The 20,444-nt window shown below is 34.8% G+C and overlaps 1 protein-coding gene across 2 annotated transcripts in view; it reads right to left on the bottom strand.

Moving 5' to 3' along the window:
• BMP5 (bone morphogenetic protein 5) overlaps positions 1 to 20,444 on the bottom strand; it is a 119,177-nt gene that overhangs the window by 22,580 nt on the left and 76,153 nt on the right. For both annotated transcript variants that reach the window (XM_036120597.2, XM_036120598.2), the window contains exon 4: positions 1,052 to 1,246. In XM_036120597.2, coding sequence (XP_035976490.1) covers positions 1,052 to 1,246 — 195 coding nt within the window. The remainder of the gene's footprint in view (positions 1 to 1,051; positions 1,247 to 20,444) is intronic.

Here is a 20,444-nt window from a genome sequence, read left to right as displayed (position 1 = left end):
TCAGGAATAATGGCAAATACTGTCTGAATGTGTCTTTTTGGAAGAGTAAAGCATTCTAATTTGCTTGAATACCATATGCAGGGATTGTGTCTGTTTCGTTCACCAGCTCATCCATTGGGCCTGGCAAGTACACTGCATATGGTGGCCATTAACATAGAACACATATTTTTCAAATGAACAAACATATTGTACTAAGTTGGGATGTTCTAGGATAAATTTTCCCCTTCAAACAGATTTATTTTTTAGAGATAAAGAAAATTTCTTGGAATAAAATAGCCATCATTTTCATCTAAGAACAGCTTATGAAAATCTGTTTGCAGCCTGGACTAAACAAGGTACTTACTGGTATAAATAAAATGATTCAATAATTTCAGATTTTGGCAGTTAGATTCATTCAGATTGACTGTACTTTTATCTCCTCTTCTATCAATTGATAGATTAAATTGCGAGCACATTAGGATCATTGTGCATCTGTAATATTTTGTTACTAGATTTTATACATATGTGTGTACATACACACACACACACACACACATAAAGTAGATTATCTAGATAACAGTCTTCCAAATAATTAATGGAAATGTAAATATTACCTCAATTTCCGTATAATCTCTGCTGCTTTTATTGTCAGAGAAAATGGAAACTGCATGATTCACATGTATCGTCTTAAGTACTAAAGAAATCTCTTTATGTTCAATTTACCTGTTGCCCATCGATGTTTGAGAGGCCCCGAGGAAGTCAACTCAGCAAGTTGTGTAGTTGAGTTTTGGCTAGACTTTGTTGATGTAGCCATTTCATAATTTTATTACTGCCAGCTTGATTTTAATTTGAACTGAATCTTTCAACATACAAAGGCAAGTCATGTATATTTTGAAATGAATTACTGAGTGATTCACTGATGAAACATTCTGAAGATGTTCGAAGCATTGCCGGATGATTTAATAGACCAAACAAAGGTATAGCCAGAGGGTAAATTTATTGTGGCTACTTGATTTGCAACATATGACCCCATAACTCTCTGTGCACAAGGGTTGCTCTGGCTTTATCTTACCTCCAACACTGGACATTCTGGAGGAGTCCTGATGAGAGCTGGATTTATTGCGGTGTTGATTTTTCCGTTTGTTAGCTGCTCTCACGGATCGAAGAAGTACCTCGCTTGCCTTGAAGAAGGCCACCATGAACGGTTGTTTTGACTGAGGCCCATGTCTTCCCACAAGACCAGCGGATTTTACATTGATACTGCGTCCTAGAACAGAAAGCACAAGCGCTTGGTTTACGAGAAAGAAAGTTTACCTGATGTGAATGAATTCTGAGGGTGCTTTGAAAAAGTAACATTACTTTTTAAAACATTATCAGAATGTCTTCCTTGCAGGCCAAAGATTTTTATAAACACTGAAAGCTTGCCGTTACAGACAATTATCCACGCTTGGTTTTACATTTTGCATCATTCTTCACCACAGAACGCCCTCGGGCTTCGTTCACTAACTGATCCTTCTCAGACGTGGAAGTCAGCAGTATTTTAAATGGAAAGGCTTCACTACCATCAGCCTGGAAATGTCCACATTAAATAACAATTTCAAAAATATTAGCTATGGGCTCTTCTGCATTAAATGCCCTATAATTTTCCTCTAAGTGATAAAAGCTGAATGGCTGCCTGGCTGTTTCCACTTTCTCCAGCTTTTTCAAGCCTTGCAAGTGTTAATTAGTGCTGATAGCCTTCCCCCTTCACCTCTGGCCTGTGCCCAGCAAACTTGACAAAGTTATGCTCTACTTAAAGCTCTTCACAGGTCATTCTAGAAGCCCCTGCTGGAGATGGAGTTTTGCTTTAAATTCCAGTTCCTTCTCAACACAAAGTATTTTGAAGTAATCATGGCAATTTCAGAGTTCCTCCCTCTCTGAGTTTGGACACACCTGAACGTTTACTGAAAGGATTTCAAAACTTGTTAACCAACCTGGAAATTCTAAGAAAGAAAAGTTCCAGATGAGTTTGGAGACTCACTTTTGTCTCTAAACCAGTCTGCATCCCAGACCCTTCTGAGCCATTGGGGTGGTTGTGTATCAGAGAATGACTGCAACCGGAGCCTGTGCAGGAATGCGTTAGAGGTCAAGGTGTCCTAGAGGCTAGAAATAGATGTTGATAAAGAACCTCTCCCATTGGGTAGTAATAATAATACTTACAATAATGCCAAAGGTATTTGGAGCACTTGCTATGGATGTGCTAGGTATTTTTCTAAGTGTTTTCCATGCGATATTTAATTTAATTTTACAAATACTCTAGGAGTTAGGTATTACTATTTTCCCCTTTCTATAATTCACTGTTGTTATGCTCTTCTAATTAAAAAAAAAATCACTGAAAATTATATATAATATATAAATAATAGAAAATAAAAATAGAAAATAAAATATATATTATGTTATATATATATATAATCATTGGCTGATATGTAGTTCCACGAAAATCACCCAAGGAGGATGAACTATTTAACCTTAGGTTGTAAATTTAGTTGAGAATTACTAAAAACTCATGAAAAGTTTCTACTCTAGATACAGAAGTTACCAATCTTTTAAGAGTAATATATAATGTGGTTTGAAATATGTGCATGATTGACTCTACCTTGCCCCCTGAGAGATGTGCATGTTTTCTTAAAATATTTATTCAGTAAAGACTGTGGAGTAACCTCAGTCCATTATAAGACCTGACCCACCTTAGAAGAAAGAAAAGGAAAACAAGTCCTTGAAACGGCATCAATGGCATTTTAGCAAATAAACTCTTGCTCTTAACAAAATTTATTTTGGCAGCATAAACACTTTTGTGTATACTTGTATTGTGCAGAGACCTTCTACCGTCAGAAAAGGAGACTGTGTCATGTGAGGTTGTGCAGCTGTTGGGAGTGACACAGAGGTCCTTTAAATGTGGAGGTATTGGTTAAAAAAAGAAAAAAAAAAAAAAAAAGACTGTGCGCTAATCCAAGCAGCATCCGTGGCCTCATCGATTGTCCTACAACGTATCGGAAAACTCGTTCCATTCCCACAATTATTAAAAGGGTATCTGCCTCACAAACGCCACTACCATCCGTCCTCCCGAAGAAAGAACTTACAAATAATCAAGGCAGTAAACCTTAAACAAATAAACATTTAGGTTTCTCTTTTAAATGCAAACTTACGGTGGCTCTCTGCCAGAGTCTATATTTCTTAGAAAAACTCTATCACTGGCATAAATGAAAGAGGCAGTTTGATTTGTGGTCAGAGCAGTTTCCATTCTACTTCCACTGTAACAAATGTATTAATTCAGCTCAGACTTCCTCCTTCTGGCAGCCCTTTTGCTGTAAAAAGAGAAATTAGAAGTTCCAGCCAAATACCATACCTTGAACTGACCCACTTCAATACATAAACACTTTTACAACATGTTTATTCAGGTGTAGCACTTGAAATTGGTTTAAGATGTTTCCAGTGACAGAGAGCTCAGCAAAAGAAAAAAAAAAAAGAACTGAGAAACTTGACTGTTACGAAAAAGAATAACTGGCGATCTGTTCTTCAAAAAAAAATTTTTCTCTCTTAGAGTACAACATAAAATGTATTTGTTGCGCGTTTATATTGATTTTTTAATGAAGTGTTAATTTAACAGGAACTAAATTTTTACTTGTATACATCGATGACTGCAGAAATCATTTTTAATATATGATCTCTCTAATACTAAAATAGGTTGCCACGAGATGTTCACAAATGGAATAGAGGTAAAATTAGTTTTCCATTCATTACAACACACACTGCCCCTTTTATAGTTAAATAAGCACTTAACGCAAAGTTCCAAGTTTCCTTGGGTTTGCAAGAGAGTTTCTTTTACTATCATTCTAAAACTTTCAATATTGTCACTTTTATCTGTGGAGAAATAATACTGCTCTAAAGATTTATGTTCTGAAAATTGTAAAGATGTGTGTATATTACAAATATGGGTTTCTTGGGCTTTACAAAGGTGGATATTGTGTGTGAAGCAAAGTACTCTTCAAACCAATGTGAACTCCCTTTAAAATAACTTTTGATATTATTAAGTTTCCTCTCAGTTTCCTTTTTACTTCAGCAATGAGGTGACTATTAAGATTCCATAAGTTAATGCTTGCTCAGTTACTCTTGGTCTTGAGCTCCACCAAGAGAACATTAACTATGTGACCTGCTCCTTCAGACACAATATACCTGTACTGATTATGTGAACTAAACCTTTCGAATGGCTGAGCAGTTGTTTTCGCTAAAAGTGTTAATAGGAACCCAGACTATATTGCGTGTATTGAAAATAGTAAGTCTTTTATAAAATTGATTCGAATATGTTGCATTTTATTAGTAAATGTACAGTATGCTTTAGATACTGCAAATGTACAAAGTGGCCATACCTAAAACATTTTGATTTAGGAAAATTATAGGTAGGTGTGTATCACCATGGTTTTATTTTTCAAAGGTGATCCTTATGTTTGATTTCTAATTAAAACTTATAGACATATAAGGATTAAGGATTGAATATACCGTGAAAATGGAAATGGGGTTGAGTAATGAAAAGAATATTAAATAGAAGGGTGATGAGCTTCAACCCAGGCTTCATCCCCTTAGGATTTAGACATGCCTAGGCATAGCTAGGACATTGCTAGGTTTAATTCACCAAGCACAGAGTATAGAACAACATCATGGGAAAGAACTCATCCTAAGAAAAAGGTGAACCCAGAATGTATAAATTCAGAACAATGCCCCAGGGTGTTTAGGGAAAAGAAACAATTTGAGCAGCAAATATACGGGTATATTATTTCTCAGTTTTATTAACTACAGAGTGAGTAAAGATGGGCTTTAGGATGATATCTTCCAAAGAAATGATTATTCTTTTCACATAAAAATCAAGAGGGCAATATCTGAGGCTGGGGTTCTAACCTGCTCAATTTTGTCATTACTGACGCTGGAGATTGGAGACTTCCAGACCTGCCACTCTGACCTTCATGCCTTTGTCTAAGCACGGGGGTCAAGATATTGTATTCACATGTGCCTAAGGGCACAACTAACTATTTGAAATTTACAGTCATTGAGAAGGTAGAGTGGCAAACAAAAGATCTATCCCAAACCTACTAGTTTTGTATTTCAGACCATTCTCTTTGGAAAATGTGACTTTCAAAATGTTTATTTCTTTAAAAAGAGCGTTATTAAAGGAGGCTCTGACATAAAGCAGCTCTTTAAAGGCGTGTTGATATTATAAGGATAAGTGGTTCCAAATATGAGCATTTAATTTCCCTGCAGAATACACAGTTTGAAAAACATTTATTTGAGGATTTATCAGTCTAAATGTTGATATCGCTCTAAGATGTTTGCATAAATTCCAGTTTGTTTTTTTCTCCTATAAACCCACAGTAATTGACTGCATAACCCAAAACACCTGGGATGGAACTTGTGCCTAAATTACCTTTCCTTCATTTCAAAAAAGACTCTTGCAGCATCCTTTATGGACTATTTCATAGAAGACAAACCAGTGCATTGTTTCTCATCCACATATCCCCCTGATCTGCATTCACTTTCAATCTGTGATTAAATTTGATTCTGGTGCTCTTAAATTATAGTTTCTCTGACTCTAAATTATACTGGAATTTTACCCTTTTTAGAAACAGATGATTTAAAATGTGCAGAATTCTCTACCCAGCATACAGACTAAATCATCTTTATATCAGATTTTAAGGAATATAGGGAAGACAGAATTTTGTCTATTTAAATTCCACATATATTTTAACTCAAATTAACTTAAATTAAGCATGTTGTAATCTAGCTATAAATTTCAACTCTGTTACAATTTGATAACATTTCCATAGTTTCTAGTTTTATAGTAAAAACACTGGCCTATTGCCAGATATAAGCACATGGATTTGCAGTATCACAAACAGAATTTTATGTTTGTGCTCAAAACTTTCTTATTTTCAAGATGGTTTACATTGCTTATAATCTCAAACAAAAGCAAGGAAAAGCTGGGATTTTAAACTATTTCAGTGATACTGGAAACTCATAGTTAAGAGGTTGCTAGAAAAGCTTTGAACTTCAGAATGCAAGGTAGTAAGAAATTTGATTCTTCAAAGTAATTCTGGGACTAATAAACTGGGCTCTTCATGCAATGCCTTTGCTAGATGTCTCCGTTCTCTTTTTTATACTGACATTTAAAAGAGTAAATTAAAAATAACCACTTTATTTTATATTAAATATTATATATTTATAATTATATATTCATTATGAAAAGGTATGAAAAACAAAAGAAAGGACAAATGTCATAATATATGTGAATTGGATAGGACTCTGCGGCTGATAGTGAAAGAGAGAAGACACATCAGAGGTCTGAAATCCATGGAGGGCAATTGGGAACCATATCCTGACACAGTGACATAAAACTAGGAGTTGAGAATTATCTGCAGACAAGAAATGCGGGTACAATTCCTGGAAACACAGCAGTAGAAGAATTCCATTTTCCTCTATGACTGGGGTGCGTGAAGGTTAAAGAAGTTTAAAGGGGGAAGATAGTTTTTAAAGAGTTGAAATTTGGGGGGCGCCTGGGTGGCTCAGTCAGTTAACTTGTTTCAGCTCAGGACATGATCTTAGGGTTGTGAGATCAAGCCCTGCGTCAGGCTCCATGCTGAGCATGGAGCCTGCTTAAGATTCTCTCTCCCTCTCCCTCTCTTTCTGCCCTCCCTCCTTCCCCTCTCCCTTTCTTAAAAGAAAATTTTTTTAAAGACTTGAAATTTTTTCTAAACATTTTGTTGAAGGCACTGTAATGCCCCACAGTTTGAGAAAGTGGTGGGGATTAGAAGAAAAAAATAGAGTGTTTGGTTAGAAACATTGGCATGATGAGTCAGGGTGTGATGGGTAGAGGTGGGGGATGCAAAAAGTTGAGAACTGCAGCTCATGAGACTTCAGGAAGGAGGGCCTGGGGCAAGAAACCTAAAGGATCAGGGCCAGGTTTGTGCCTAGTTGTGGAAGCTGTCCAGAACATTCAAGTGTTTTATTGCACCAAGGGTGGGACTAAGGTGATGGAAATGATCGGTCTCCTTCCATGGGACATCATTCTGAGATGAGGAAGCTTACTGTCTCAGGCTTGACAAGCCCAACAAACGTCTTTGACTCAAGCCTTATTTTCAGCTGCTGGAAATATGAATCTCAAACTAGGAACTGCAGTTTACCTTCATATAAGCACTTACTTTTTCATAGCTCTTTCCTTTATATATAGCGCCTTTCCCCTGAGACCCTACAAGCTTTACAGACATCATCTGTCACATGTTCCCAAAAGATTGGTTAGCAGTTGCTCTTACAGTCCTCATTTATTTTAAGAAAGCAGAAACATTCTTTTCACAAAACCATGAAAAGAGTGAATTATTTTTAGCCTTTTTTCCAGTTATTATGGGATTTTTAAAATAAAAAAGTGCACACACACACACACACGCACTTCTTTCCTTTAAAATCATAGATTTAAGTAAAACTATATAACAAAGCAGAGTTTCAGCAGAAATCAACCCAAAGGTCTTTAGAAACTTTTTTGATGTGTTAAGATATCAGTGAAAAAAGCTTTTAGAATTCAAACTCATTTTAGTTTGTTTGATAGCAAGTGAAAATAATTTAATTTCACACTTCATTTTATCTCTAGTGGGTGAAAGTGGTCTTTGAAATGAACTTAATGCAGTTACTTGGGAAACTGATGAGTGTCTAAAGGAAACATTCTTTTTTACCAGCTTGTATGATATATGATTCAAAAGAATCAGACAGAAAAGCATGGCTCATTAAATGTTTGATCTTTCTTTCCAGTTTGATAAATGAACCTGTGAAATGATCATAAGCCACTTCAGAATCTTTAGTCCATACCACCAAAATGAAAGAAAATTTTGAATCTTTAGTCCATACCACCAAAATGAAAAGAGAATTTTGACACCTAATAAGAGAGAGTGAAGAGAGTAAAAGGTATTATCCAAAATCTGCAATGAAGGGCTGATACTGAGATACCTAATACATATACCATGATCAGTGTCTACTTTTGGAAAAAAAAAAAAAAGAGTTAAGACTTTTGGGATTTAATTCTTTCCTTCACATATGAAGGTTGGATCATAAAACATATGTTTGAGTGAAAAAAAGCAGAACTTTTCTTCACCAGTTTCTCATGTCTCTGGCTCTGGCAAGAATATAAACTGGCCTGCCTCACATAAAGGACCAGTCACACCACCATGATGCCATGATGTTCCCCAGAGTAAAAACACCCTTCTGAGCTGTCTGCATACAAAATAACAGCTGGGTTCCAAGAGTGGTACATTGTGATCATCCTGAGTCAGCAGTAGCATCTGATTTCATGGCCTAAGTAGATCTTTCATATTTCTATCAGCTATAATACTTCAGAGACAAATCATGTGAATACTTCCACATATAAATATAACTGGTACGCAAAAGTAGTAATAAGCATGCCCTCCCAAAGGATCAAGAAAATTGGGAATTGAGAAGCTTAGCTCATTCAGTACTTCTAACGACAAAACAGCTGCCTTCTCTTGACATAGATTCATATGCCTCATATTTACCCCGTACAATAAGACAAGGGTTACATTTTAAAAATGAATAAAATAAGACTCAGAGAAGGATCAGATTTTTAACTCAGCCTTGTGAACCCTAAAGTAGTATGCCATTCTTTTAAGTACATAGTCTTCCCCTTTGTTAAAAATTGGTTGGGCTCTTGCTTTGTTTTGAGTCTCTGCTTTCCATCTTTGGAAGACTGGAGGAAAACCATCCGTCTCAGATCTGTCAGTGATACACACATGGTGTCTGGAAGAACAGTGTTATAGCTACTGCTATAACAAGGTCGGACTTTCCTCTGTAAGCAGGAACCTAAGGATTCAACACTCCTTGCCAGCCATGAAAGGGCAGGTGGTTTCCTCAGTTTCTATTCCACTCAAATTGAAACTAGTCACACTACAGAGAAATTAGCATGCATTTTTAAGGAGCTGGGATATGTCACTTCCCTATCAAAGTATTTTGCCTCTACTTTCAAATTTTGATCACCTCTTGCGACACAACTATGGGCTCTGGGTTGTCGTATGCTTTTGTTTCTCTTTTGGTCTTCCTCTCTCACACATGCGCTCTCGCCAGGTGTGCCAAAGTTGAATTCTCAGCAGCACAGAACACGGTGACTGCTCATGCCTTATAGCGACTAAACTTCTCTTTTCTTCCCATTGTGTTGTCCACTTACGATGCAAAACCAACCCTGCTGTTATTTTTGAATATGTCTTTAAGAAATATGGGTCAGCGATAAGTTAAACGCACAATGGAAAGACCAATGGGAAAGAGAGTTAACTCTAATGGATGGTGAGAATAAGGAGAATCTCATATTCTTCATGGCCCTAAATCAATATTACCATGAAAATATTTACCCCTCAGATCATTAGTTAAACCAGAATTAGAGTCTAGAATCAGAAATATAACAAACAACAAAAACTGGCATATATTCCTGACATTGGCATTTGTTTGGCAAGATTGGTGATCCATAGTTACTGTTCTGAATTAGGGAATATCAAAAACAGAAATACAGATGTAGCCAAACACTTCCATATCCCTTTTCATTAAGGGCAATCTAAAAAAATGGTAAAGTACATCTTTCACCAGATAATGAAGCAAGACTAACTAACTCCTGTTTGTCTCTGCTTACTTTAAATCATTGATTTCAAAACTCTTTTTCATGTATGTTTTTGAGTTACGATGCTAAAATTTGGATAAGCAAATTATGTTTACCATGTGTCTCTCATTGAAATACATACATACTATAAATTAAAGAAAACTGCCATTAAAACCCAGTTTTCAAACATTGTGTATATATAATGGACATGGTAAAACAGCATATTCGAGGTTTTCCATTTATTACTGAATATATTCCATAATCAACATCTATTTATAAAGGAAAATTATTTTCTCTCTACGAATCATTATACAAGACTAAATTAGGCTACGAGAGGCCCATTCAGGGTACTGACCAGAGAAAAAAATATAATCTAGATATCAAAAAAAGACATAAATATTTTAAAAGATATCAGAATCATGATTCTTCATTTCCAGCAGAACAAAAGGATCTATACATTCTAAACATTTTGCTCAAAATACAAGGTTTTTAGAAAAGCAGTTCACCCAATTAAGCTCTGCTTATAGGGAAAAAAAAAAAAACAAAACCGAACACAATGAACAATTAAAAACGTGTTTCATTGCCAGAGGATTTTTTTTTTTCAAATTTTTTAGGAAAGAATTACCCCAATGTGTTGCTCCCAAAACACAATTCAGGTAGTCCAAGATCTCTTTAGGGTTGAAACAATACCAACCTACAGTCAGCTTTGATGCTGGAAGGTGGGAAGGTGAGATGGAAGAAAGGATTAATTCACACTGATTTTTTGTAAAATAATAAATGAATGAAATTTGGAAACTGCATGCTTGACTGGCCTCAGGGTCCTTTTGCTGCACCCTGCCTCCAACCACAAACCTGAGCACAAGCTGGCACTTAAAAAGGGCAGTGAGGGAGGTAGATACAAAGATTCCATGATGGGGAATATGGACTAAGGGAGAGAAAATGGGAGGAGAACCTATCAAAATACATTAGTGAAAGACATAGCATGCAAGGGAAAGGGATGTTCATTATTAAATTCAAAATAAAGAGATTAAATTCGGCTAAATTTAATTACATGTTGAAGTGAATCACTGGCAGAGGAAAAGTTACCTTCTCAATTTATGAGTGTGTCAAATTAACTATAATCATGTAAGGGGCTGAAAGAAATGCTGAAGTAGTTAGATTTAGAAAACAAAAAATATGTTTAAAATGCTGTTACATTTTGTAGGCCAGATCACAGTTTAATTCCAGACAGAAAATACAAAAACCCAAAGGCAATTCCCAACAGATCCAACATAAAGTTCAATTTTGTCCCATAACAATCACTATTAATAGCGTTTTTTTAATTTGGAAATTCTAAAAATACATTTATTTTTTTCAGTTTGGAATTTGTACAAAATTCATATAATTTGTGAGAGCCATAGTATATTAGAGCTGGCTCTGGAAATAAATCATCGTTAGATTCATGGGCAAAATTCTTGAACTTTCGAAGGCTGAGTTTCCTCATGTACAAAATAGGATAATCATGAAGATAAAGTAGACATTCCATTTAAAGAGCTAGCAAAATGCCTGGCATTTAGTAAGCTCTCAGTAAATGTTAAGTTTCCATTAGTTATTAATATTATTGCAATTGACCATCACAGCAAACACATGGCTCGAATACTTATTTAGAATGAACTAAAGATGTATTTAGGAAGTAAAAGTTAGATTAATCATAAAGAACTAAAAAATATGAAATATTAGCATGGAAGAATAATTGATGTTGGTAAAAAAAAACACTGCGAAAATCAGGGTATCAAAAAAGCAGTCTTTATATAGACAGAAAGTAAATTTTGATAAATAGAGTGAGTTGGAAAATACATGAAGTATTTATGAAAACTGTACATGACTAATAAGAGAATTAGTAAGGTCTTGGGTTGAACAAAGTACAAATTTACCAGTGCTCCAATATTTATGTTTAGTTACTCTAGCCATGAAAGGCATATTGATGTTTTTGCTCATTTCTATGCAGTGGGAAAATAGCAAAAATCTACAGCATACAGGAAAGATTTATGTTCTCTGATGTGCTTTAAGACATTACACGAGTTAGAAAACCTATAGGTCACAGTCTACATGGGTTTGGAAAATTAACAATACTGATTTTAAGCCCCAAGGGAAATCTATGTCATATTTATTTTCAGTAGACATCTAGTCATTTTTACCATAAAGATACAGGAATTCTTCTCAATGGAAACTTTCTGAATCATTCACATAAAATGACCAATGCAGTTGTTTCTTTTAGCCATCTTATAAATATCTCTCCATGGCTTCATTAAAAGAATGATTTTTAGAAACTAATACATTGCCATAGATTAATCTATGTTTTAATATTTTTGAAATTTTACAGAAATTCTATAGAACTATGATAGAAACAGAAGCCACTTTAAAGAAAATATTCTAGAAAAATTTAGATTAAGTTTTATGTTTTATTACAATACTGAAAATGTTACTGTGGCCCTTAAAGTAAAAGAAAGTATAATCCTTCTAAATTCTGTCACAAGAGCACTCTAGAAACTAATAATTATAGATTATCAACTATGAACTTATATCTGATTCCTCCCATGACTCCTTGAGAATGTGTTTATGATTGATTATTTTCCCTACACACACACACACACACACACACACACACATTCACACACACACACATGCACTTACCCCAAAAGAAAGTTCATGAGATGTCTAACATTTCTTGCTTCTTTTACCAGTTTCTCCATCTCTGATTTTATATATCTTGAGTTTTGGTTTGAATGTAACTATTTAATACCAAGCTCCTTTAAGATGGTACATTTCTATTCACTGCACCCTCTCTGAATATAATATTTATATATGTATAAAGCTTAAAGTATAAATGTAGGCTCATAAATTACAATTACCTGATAAATTATCTCATGCAATATAATGATGCCTAGAGAAAATGGCAAATAAATGGCAAATTCTTCCAGTCACATCTAGCTCATTCCCTCACAGTACAAATAATTCCACAGCCATCAACTTTCATTTATTAGGCACTTCTTTCCTTGTACCTAAATCTGCCTTTTTTTATCTTCCCACATTGATTTCATTTCTGGACTGTGGGGTAGAAGTTCAATATTACTTATTTATTTATTTAAGTATTTGAAGTTAACTATTCTTCAACGATCTTCCTAATTTATTCTTAAATATTCATCTAAAAGTCAAGCAAGTATGCTCTAATTACCCTTAACATTAAACAGTACATAAAGAACTACTTCATTTATACTAATATTTACCTAGAACAAATCATAGGCGTACACGTTCCTTCTTATTTTCAGAACACTTAGCAAGATACGTGATTCTTGCAGTTTCTTGGATGTGGAGACTCATTTATTTATTTGAAACCAACTGTCATCATCATAAATTCAGCAAAAAGGAGCCATATGGTTTTATGAACAAAAATGACCTAATTGCTTTATAAGATAAAGTTCAGATAAGGGAAGAGGATATTATCAAATCTCAAAATGTTTAAAAGATCCTCTGATAAGTGGACATAATTCAGCTTTTTGAACTTAGATAAATAATGGGGAACTGTAGTCAAAACAGCCGGACAAAAAGAAAAATATCACCCTTGATCTCTGAATTTCTTCTGCTACTTATTAGCACTATGTCAGCTGATATTCAGATTAACTAACCACATAGATCATCTGACCCTTGGCACAGATAAATAGCCATCTGACAACACAGGGGCTTAATTTGGAGATTTTTCCTCTGAGGTAAAAACGACTGTCTTAGGAATCCTAAGGGTAACACAACAAACTTATTTAACCAAATACTTCCATTTAAAAATAGCAGATTCCAGGACATGAAATTTAAGCAGATATTACATTAAGAACTCTTCATCTGTCTCACATAAACATGCTCGCATTCGATAAAGGTAAACGAATCTCAAGTTAGTAGCTTGTACATTTGTTTAATATATAGTGACATGAGGACTGGGATATATTTTTCTAATTAGGAATATATATTCTGGATGGAACTAGAGGGTATTATGCTAAGTGAAATAAGTCAATCAGAGAAAGACAATTATCATATGATCTCACTCATATGTGGAATTTAAGAAACAAAACAGAGGATCATAGGGGAAGAGAGGAAAAAATAAAACAAGACAAAATCAGAGAGAGAAACAAACCGTAAGAGACTCTTAACTATAGGAGATGAACTAAGGGTTGCTGGAGAGGAGGAGGGTGGGGGAGGATGGGATTACTGGGTGATGGACATTAAGGAGGGCATGTGATGTAATGAGCACTGGGTATTGTATAAGACTGATGAATCACTGACCTCTACCTCTAAAACTAATAATACATTATATGTTAATTAATTGAATTTAAACTTAAAAAATTAAAAAATAAAAAGTTTGAAAAGCAAAAAAAAAAGGAATATATACTCTGTAATTCAAAAGATGTCATGGAATTTTTTAAAAATCCAATTTTTTAACACAGCATATTTAAAAGAAATTGCAGGATACTGCAATTTGGAAGACAATTTTTATCGGTATGTTAAATTATTCTGCACTTAGTAAGGAAAATTAGCAATTAGCACACATCTCGAGGCTGCAGAAAAAATGACTAATTCCATTCCTTATTATTAATGTAGATGGAGCAGCTGTCAATTTCCAGCAGTGAACAACAGCAACAAAAACCCCCACAAGTTGGAACCCTGGGTACTAAAAGTTCAAAAATACCCATTTTCAATCTAGTAGTACTGATAACTAAAGTCAATGTGTTTTTTTTTAAGTTTGCACAATAACGTTGGTGAAAATAATAGATTAAATTGTGCTTTTAGAAAAGCTCTGATATGTGTAATTTCTAAAAATAGAACAGAGAAAACACTTGTGTACTAACAAGCAGAAAAAAATGCTCTAATTTTGCCCCTTCACAATGTCTGGGAAATACAGCTGCTAACCAGCATGGGTTGTAATCTGAGAAGAGGCAACTGTTACAATGGTTTGCTTCCTTGACTTTCCAGGAAGATCTTCTCTGATGTTCTTCCAATGAATTCGTATCTTCCATCTTCCGATTATTTTATAGAAAATGGCATTTATATAGTGGGGATTTTATGCAATGTGCTATAAATATCAGCATAACATATTTAGAAAAGACTCTTTAGCAAAGACTACCAATATTTCTTTAGCCACATGTTCTACAAACATTAAAATACTGCTTGTAATTCTACATTCTTTGTAAGAACCCATCTTGATGCTAATAGGCTCATGAAGCCAAATACTAGTAATTTATACTGAAGCATCTTTGGGTTGGAAATTTTTTCTTTTTTCTTTTTTTTTTTAAAGATTTGTTTATTTATTTTAGAGAGAGAGCGTGCACGAGTCAGGGGGAGGGATGGGGGAGAGGGAGAGAGAGAATCTCAAGCATACTCAGTGCCAAGTGCAAAGCCGGAGGTAGGACTCGATTTCAGGACCCTGAGATCATGACCTGAACCGAAATCAAGAGTCGAATGCTTAACCAACTGAGCCACCCAGGCACCCTTGGAAATGTTTTCTGATGGTAATATAGGCCAGCCTTTAATCAGTTATCCCTATATGTATAAGCCTATCAAGTGACAAAAAGCTTGTTTCCCTTATTTTCATTGAGGCAATTAGTTATTCCCTAAATATCTATATTTTCTAAGAATAAGATGATTGGGACTCAAGAAAGCTACTATATTAAGTACTAATAATTTGATAATCTCTGGTACCTATGAATATCTAACCAATACAAGCCATCACTTAGTCATGATGCATATCTCTGAGCATTCACCTCTATTGACTTCATACCCCAGACTGGAATATATTTAAAAGTTTCCTACCAATAATCACTTTATCAGCCAAAGTTATTAGACATGAGCAGCATAATAACATAGCTGTCTATACACTATGCTGCTAACTCAAAGTTTAAGAACATATCAATAATCTTACCTTTTTCCAGTGGACTGTCATTATCTAAAACTCCCTTAAATCATCCAATCATCTGTACAACCTCCTTAGTAAAAACAAACAAACAAACAAACAAAATCTATCCTAAGTTAAATGGAGTGCCCCCTGGAGTAAGTGCAAAGTCTCTGTGCATTCTCTCATCCTGATATTCAGCATAAGGACTTTTTATTGCTGTCTTACCATGTGCCAGGTACCATCACCTAATACAGCATCACACTGTCCTTGGAAGTAATTACTATTACACATTTTATTAATGCTATGGCTAAAATATGAGCTACTTTGTCAGAACCAAGATTTGAATCTAGTTTTCCCAATGATTTCTTCTTAGAATTTATATTTCCAGAATGGAGCTATTTGTTCTCTTTATTTACCCTCCTTATTTAAATTAAATATCAAAAAAGATAAGAATCAAAACTTTAAATTCTCTTATCTGTAGCAATAACTATAAATTTCTTTATCTTATATTTAAGCATCAATTACAATGGAATTTAAATTGAGAGTTTAATACCTCTGAAATCTGTTTTCTTGATTTGGCTACAAAATTTAGTGAAACTTTGAAATCTCTATCTATAAATCTGAATTTTTACCTTGATACACTTGGAGATTATGCCACAACTTCATTCGAAGAAAAATGGATATTAGCATCTTATTTAAAAAAAGAACTTTATAATGTTTCTTGGACATTAAACAATACTCTGACAAAACAACATTTTGATGACTTGAATACAAATGAATCAGAAACATACGGATTGAATTTTCTTTGACGTATAAGTGGGTTTGAATAGAAAGGGAAAAAAGTCATTGGCAAAATTCATTCTGAGTATTGCCAAACCTAAAATGTCTGAAAACATAGGATCTTTTAAAAGACATCCTAATGAACCCAAAAATACTCTCTTTGTTTTTCCATCTCTAAATTATTCTATAAACCCAAGTTTGAAAAAAGAATTAATTTACTTGGAAGGTTTAAACTATATAAAGCATCAAACAGTGGGAAATTATAGTGTTTGGAGGGAAACTCTAAGTCTTAAAATCTCAGTTAAATTGCTATCTGTGTAATAAACTGTACGTATATATGTACAAAGGATAATGATACCATAGATTTATCAACAATCTTAATAAAGACCTAATAAGTCAGACAATTAATGTATTTTTTAATAATTTGGTGAGCTGAAAATCTTACAATAAATTATAAACCAGACCTAAGCCTACTCATTTGCTATTTATTTATTTATTTATTTTTAAAGATTTTATTTTTTGACAGAGAGAGAGACAGTGAGAGAGGGAACACAAGCAAGGGGGAGTGGGAGAGGGAGAAGCAGGCTTCCCACCGAGCAGGGAGCCCGATGCAGGGCTTGATCCCAGGACCCTGGGATCATGACCTGAGCTGAAGGCAGACGCTTAATGACTGAGCCACCTAGGCACCCCTCATTTGCAATTTAAAAAAGAGTACCTATCTTATCACAGAGATTTAGTAACCACCATGAGAGAATGCTTGAGAACTTTGAAACTGATTTTGCACAAGTGGATCCAACCACTTGTCTGGAATCTCTAGATTTGACCATTAAGAAGCAGCAGTGTTTCTTTTTTGTTAGCCTGCTCATATGTTTGCTTTATTTTGCTGAAACAAACATGTGGAGTTTGGAGAATTATTCTGTATGAAAAAGAATCAATAAAATATCCTTAAACTCTCCTGCCAAATCCACAGCAGTTCATTTGTAAATTTCTAAAAAGAGTATTTCATAAACTGACATAGTTTTCACAGTTCCTCTGAGGAATCATAATGCTACCTTTGATTTCAACAATCTTTTGATTTCCAAACTATATACTTCAGCCTCTTTCCTTTTTTCTTTTTTTTTTTTTTTTTGCAGGAGCAGGATAATAAAAATTTAATAATATACATCATTGATTTTCTCCTCACCTTATAACTGAAACCATTTTAACTACTGTACTGTGAGATGGGTACAAAATTCTGCCCCTGAGTTACACCAAACTGATTTGGTTAATAATCACCCAAAAGTTACACTTTGGAATGTCTTCTTAGGAGTAACGTGTTCGGTGGCAGGTGGCGTATAAAAGTCTTTTAAGTCGAAAACTCATTCAGTGATCATTCAAGACATGTTTCTAATACCTACCCACAACCTTCATTGTACCAAGCACAGAGGGTGCAACTGTGAAGGAGCAATACACATCCTATGACCTCATGAAACTGACATTCATTCAAACATGTAATCACTATGGTGTTGCTGTGATTGATTAAAGCAGCAGGCCTGGTTCTTTTATGACGTGTGATCAAGCAACAAGAACATATTATACATAAGTGAGATTTCATTTTCCCTCCATGATTTGCCTCCAAATCACTTTCCTAATAGCATCTGCAGTCATATTTTAGACATGAATATTGTCCTAGCCAACTCTGAACTATTGACTTTTTCCAGACTATACAATGCCATTTTGCCATTCTCTGCATTTACTCACAGTGTTTCGTCATTCAGGAATGAATTCTCTCTTCCTGTTCTCACCACCACTCCACATACTCTCACAACTCCCTCTCTTCTCACCTCCATTTCTTTGAATCTTATTCAACTGACCTGGCTTAAAAGTTACCCGAACCACAGAACTTTTGGCTCTGTCCTATCTGGAATTAATCCTCTCTCTTCCATTTTCCTGGAGTGTCTTGATGATATCACTGTTTTTAGCATTTAGGGCACTTGACTTTTTCTAAAATTAGCTACCTATGTCTGTCTCCCAGATGATATTGCCCTATAACATGTTGTCTTCCCTGTATAGGTACTCAATAATTTTATGTCAAACAAGTGAATAAGTAGATAATCCACAAATGAATTTGAAAGCAAACTTTCCTGAGTATCATCCAGTCATGACTACCAATTACTTTTGCTGAGAAGTAAATGTATGCAGAATCCATTATTGCAAATTAAAGATAGTTTGTTTGCTCTGTTTGAAGCAATATCGCAGTATCATGTTGAGAACATCAGCAGTAGTAATGAATGAAGCAATAATAAGCTGAAGCACCTGGTTATCCATATTAATAGAGAAATGTCACAAGCAGACTCTCCGTGAGGTTGCATTTAATAAAACTAAGGTGCCAGGAGGGTCACTTTATTTCTCAAGACCAAATATGCTCCAGCTCTGGTGAAAATATGTTTTAAGTATTGCTTAAATGCACAAAGCCAGCTTGCCTAGCACATTTAACCATTTTAATATTTTCATATTATACAATATTAAAGAGATAAAGAAAAGTAACAAAGGCTATAGGTAACCTAACTCTTAAATAAAAGATTGGGGAGCCTTTGAAAAAAGTGAAATATTTATTTGAGATTCAAAAGCAAACACAAAGCCCCCATATATAATACCACAATAATTTAAAGTAAAATTAATATATATAAGAGAAATAAATCGAGGAGGGGGGAACTCCAAAATATAAAATATTCTTGGGAAGAGACCTTCTCTTCCCAAGAACTAGTCAACTATAAATTAAAAGCAAGACAGAAGCCAAATTATATGGATAGTAAAGCAAAGAGAACCAATACAGAAGAAGGAGTGGAAAAAAAACAGAAGAGAGAAATTTCAGAATTTTCAAGTGGGGTGTGAGTGGGTAGGGAATGAAAAGGCTGATCATATATCATAGATCTCTTGAGCTGTTTAGACATTTCAAGCATCTCCCCAAGGAGAAGACTGGGAGAAACACATACCACTAATTTAATTTTTCTTCTTTGGGCCACATACCAGGGAAGAAACGACGGCTCACCCCCACAGTGCTGATTTCCCAGTCACATTTCTGACCATAAATGTACAGTAGTTTAACATTGTAAGAATTCCTGCAAGATTATTTAAATATGGGCTTTTCTCCATCTACATTTATAATGCTTGAACTCTGAAAATCCTTAATGTTAATCTCAAAGCCATAATTGGAAAATAGCCTATAATTCAAAGTATTTGAATTGTTCATTAAAAATATTAAAATTCAGCATTGTAATTAAAATCTATGGAAAAGTCCAGATTTAGTGGGAAAATGTCTGAAACTGGTCAATAACACTAAGAACTCTTTTTCTAGATCAAGATCTGAAGCGTGAAACTTTCACTAGATGAACTCTGTAATAAATTTAATTTGTACCTGTCAGCCTCATTTCATATATGCAATCCTTGGAGTACCAACATTGGTTATAATATTATTCTTAGGCTGTAAATCTGGTTATATAGGTAAAACAGTGTCACTCTGAAGTCCTATTGCTTATAGCAATAAATGCCCTTGCAAGAGATCCAAGTCAGACCTAACTTCTACTTAACTCTGTATTTTTTAAGCAAGACTTTAGTGTAATATAGCAGAGGACTGAGTAGGGCAAACTCTAGGGCTAATGTGTCTATTGCCTGAGCCTGCAGAAAACTAAAGGCAGTAAAGCTTAAATAAGGCACACCCTCTAATTAATCATCCCTTTATAAACTACCCTCCCTGTGCCTGGCCCTCACATTCGCAGGGTGTGGTACAAGAGCACAACATTAGCCCACTTGGTCTACATCTAAATATGTAAAAAGTACTAACAAATCATTAAATAAATTATGTTCTATCCTCTTATCATGACAAATATAATTTTACATGACTTGAAAGTCCAGATTTGGATTTAAAATTTTTGGACTCTTTGAGTGATCAAAGGACGACAAGATTCTGAATAAATTGGCCTGGGCTTCCCTGGCCTCCTGCTGGAATGTGCAAAGGCCCCTTTTACCGCAGTCTTGGTCAATTCTGTTGCATTTGTCTGAAAGGCCTGCCCCTGACTTTTTCCCCTAATCACATCTTCCTGATCTTTAAGACTG

The sequence above is a fragment of the Halichoerus grypus genome, chromosome 9 (assembly GCF_964656455.1).
Source record: "Halichoerus grypus chromosome 9, mHalGry1.hap1.1, whole genome shotgun sequence".
Lineage (NCBI taxonomy): Eukaryota > Metazoa > Chordata > Mammalia > Carnivora > Phocidae > Halichoerus > Halichoerus grypus.
This window is presented reverse-complemented; position numbering and strand designations above follow the sequence as displayed.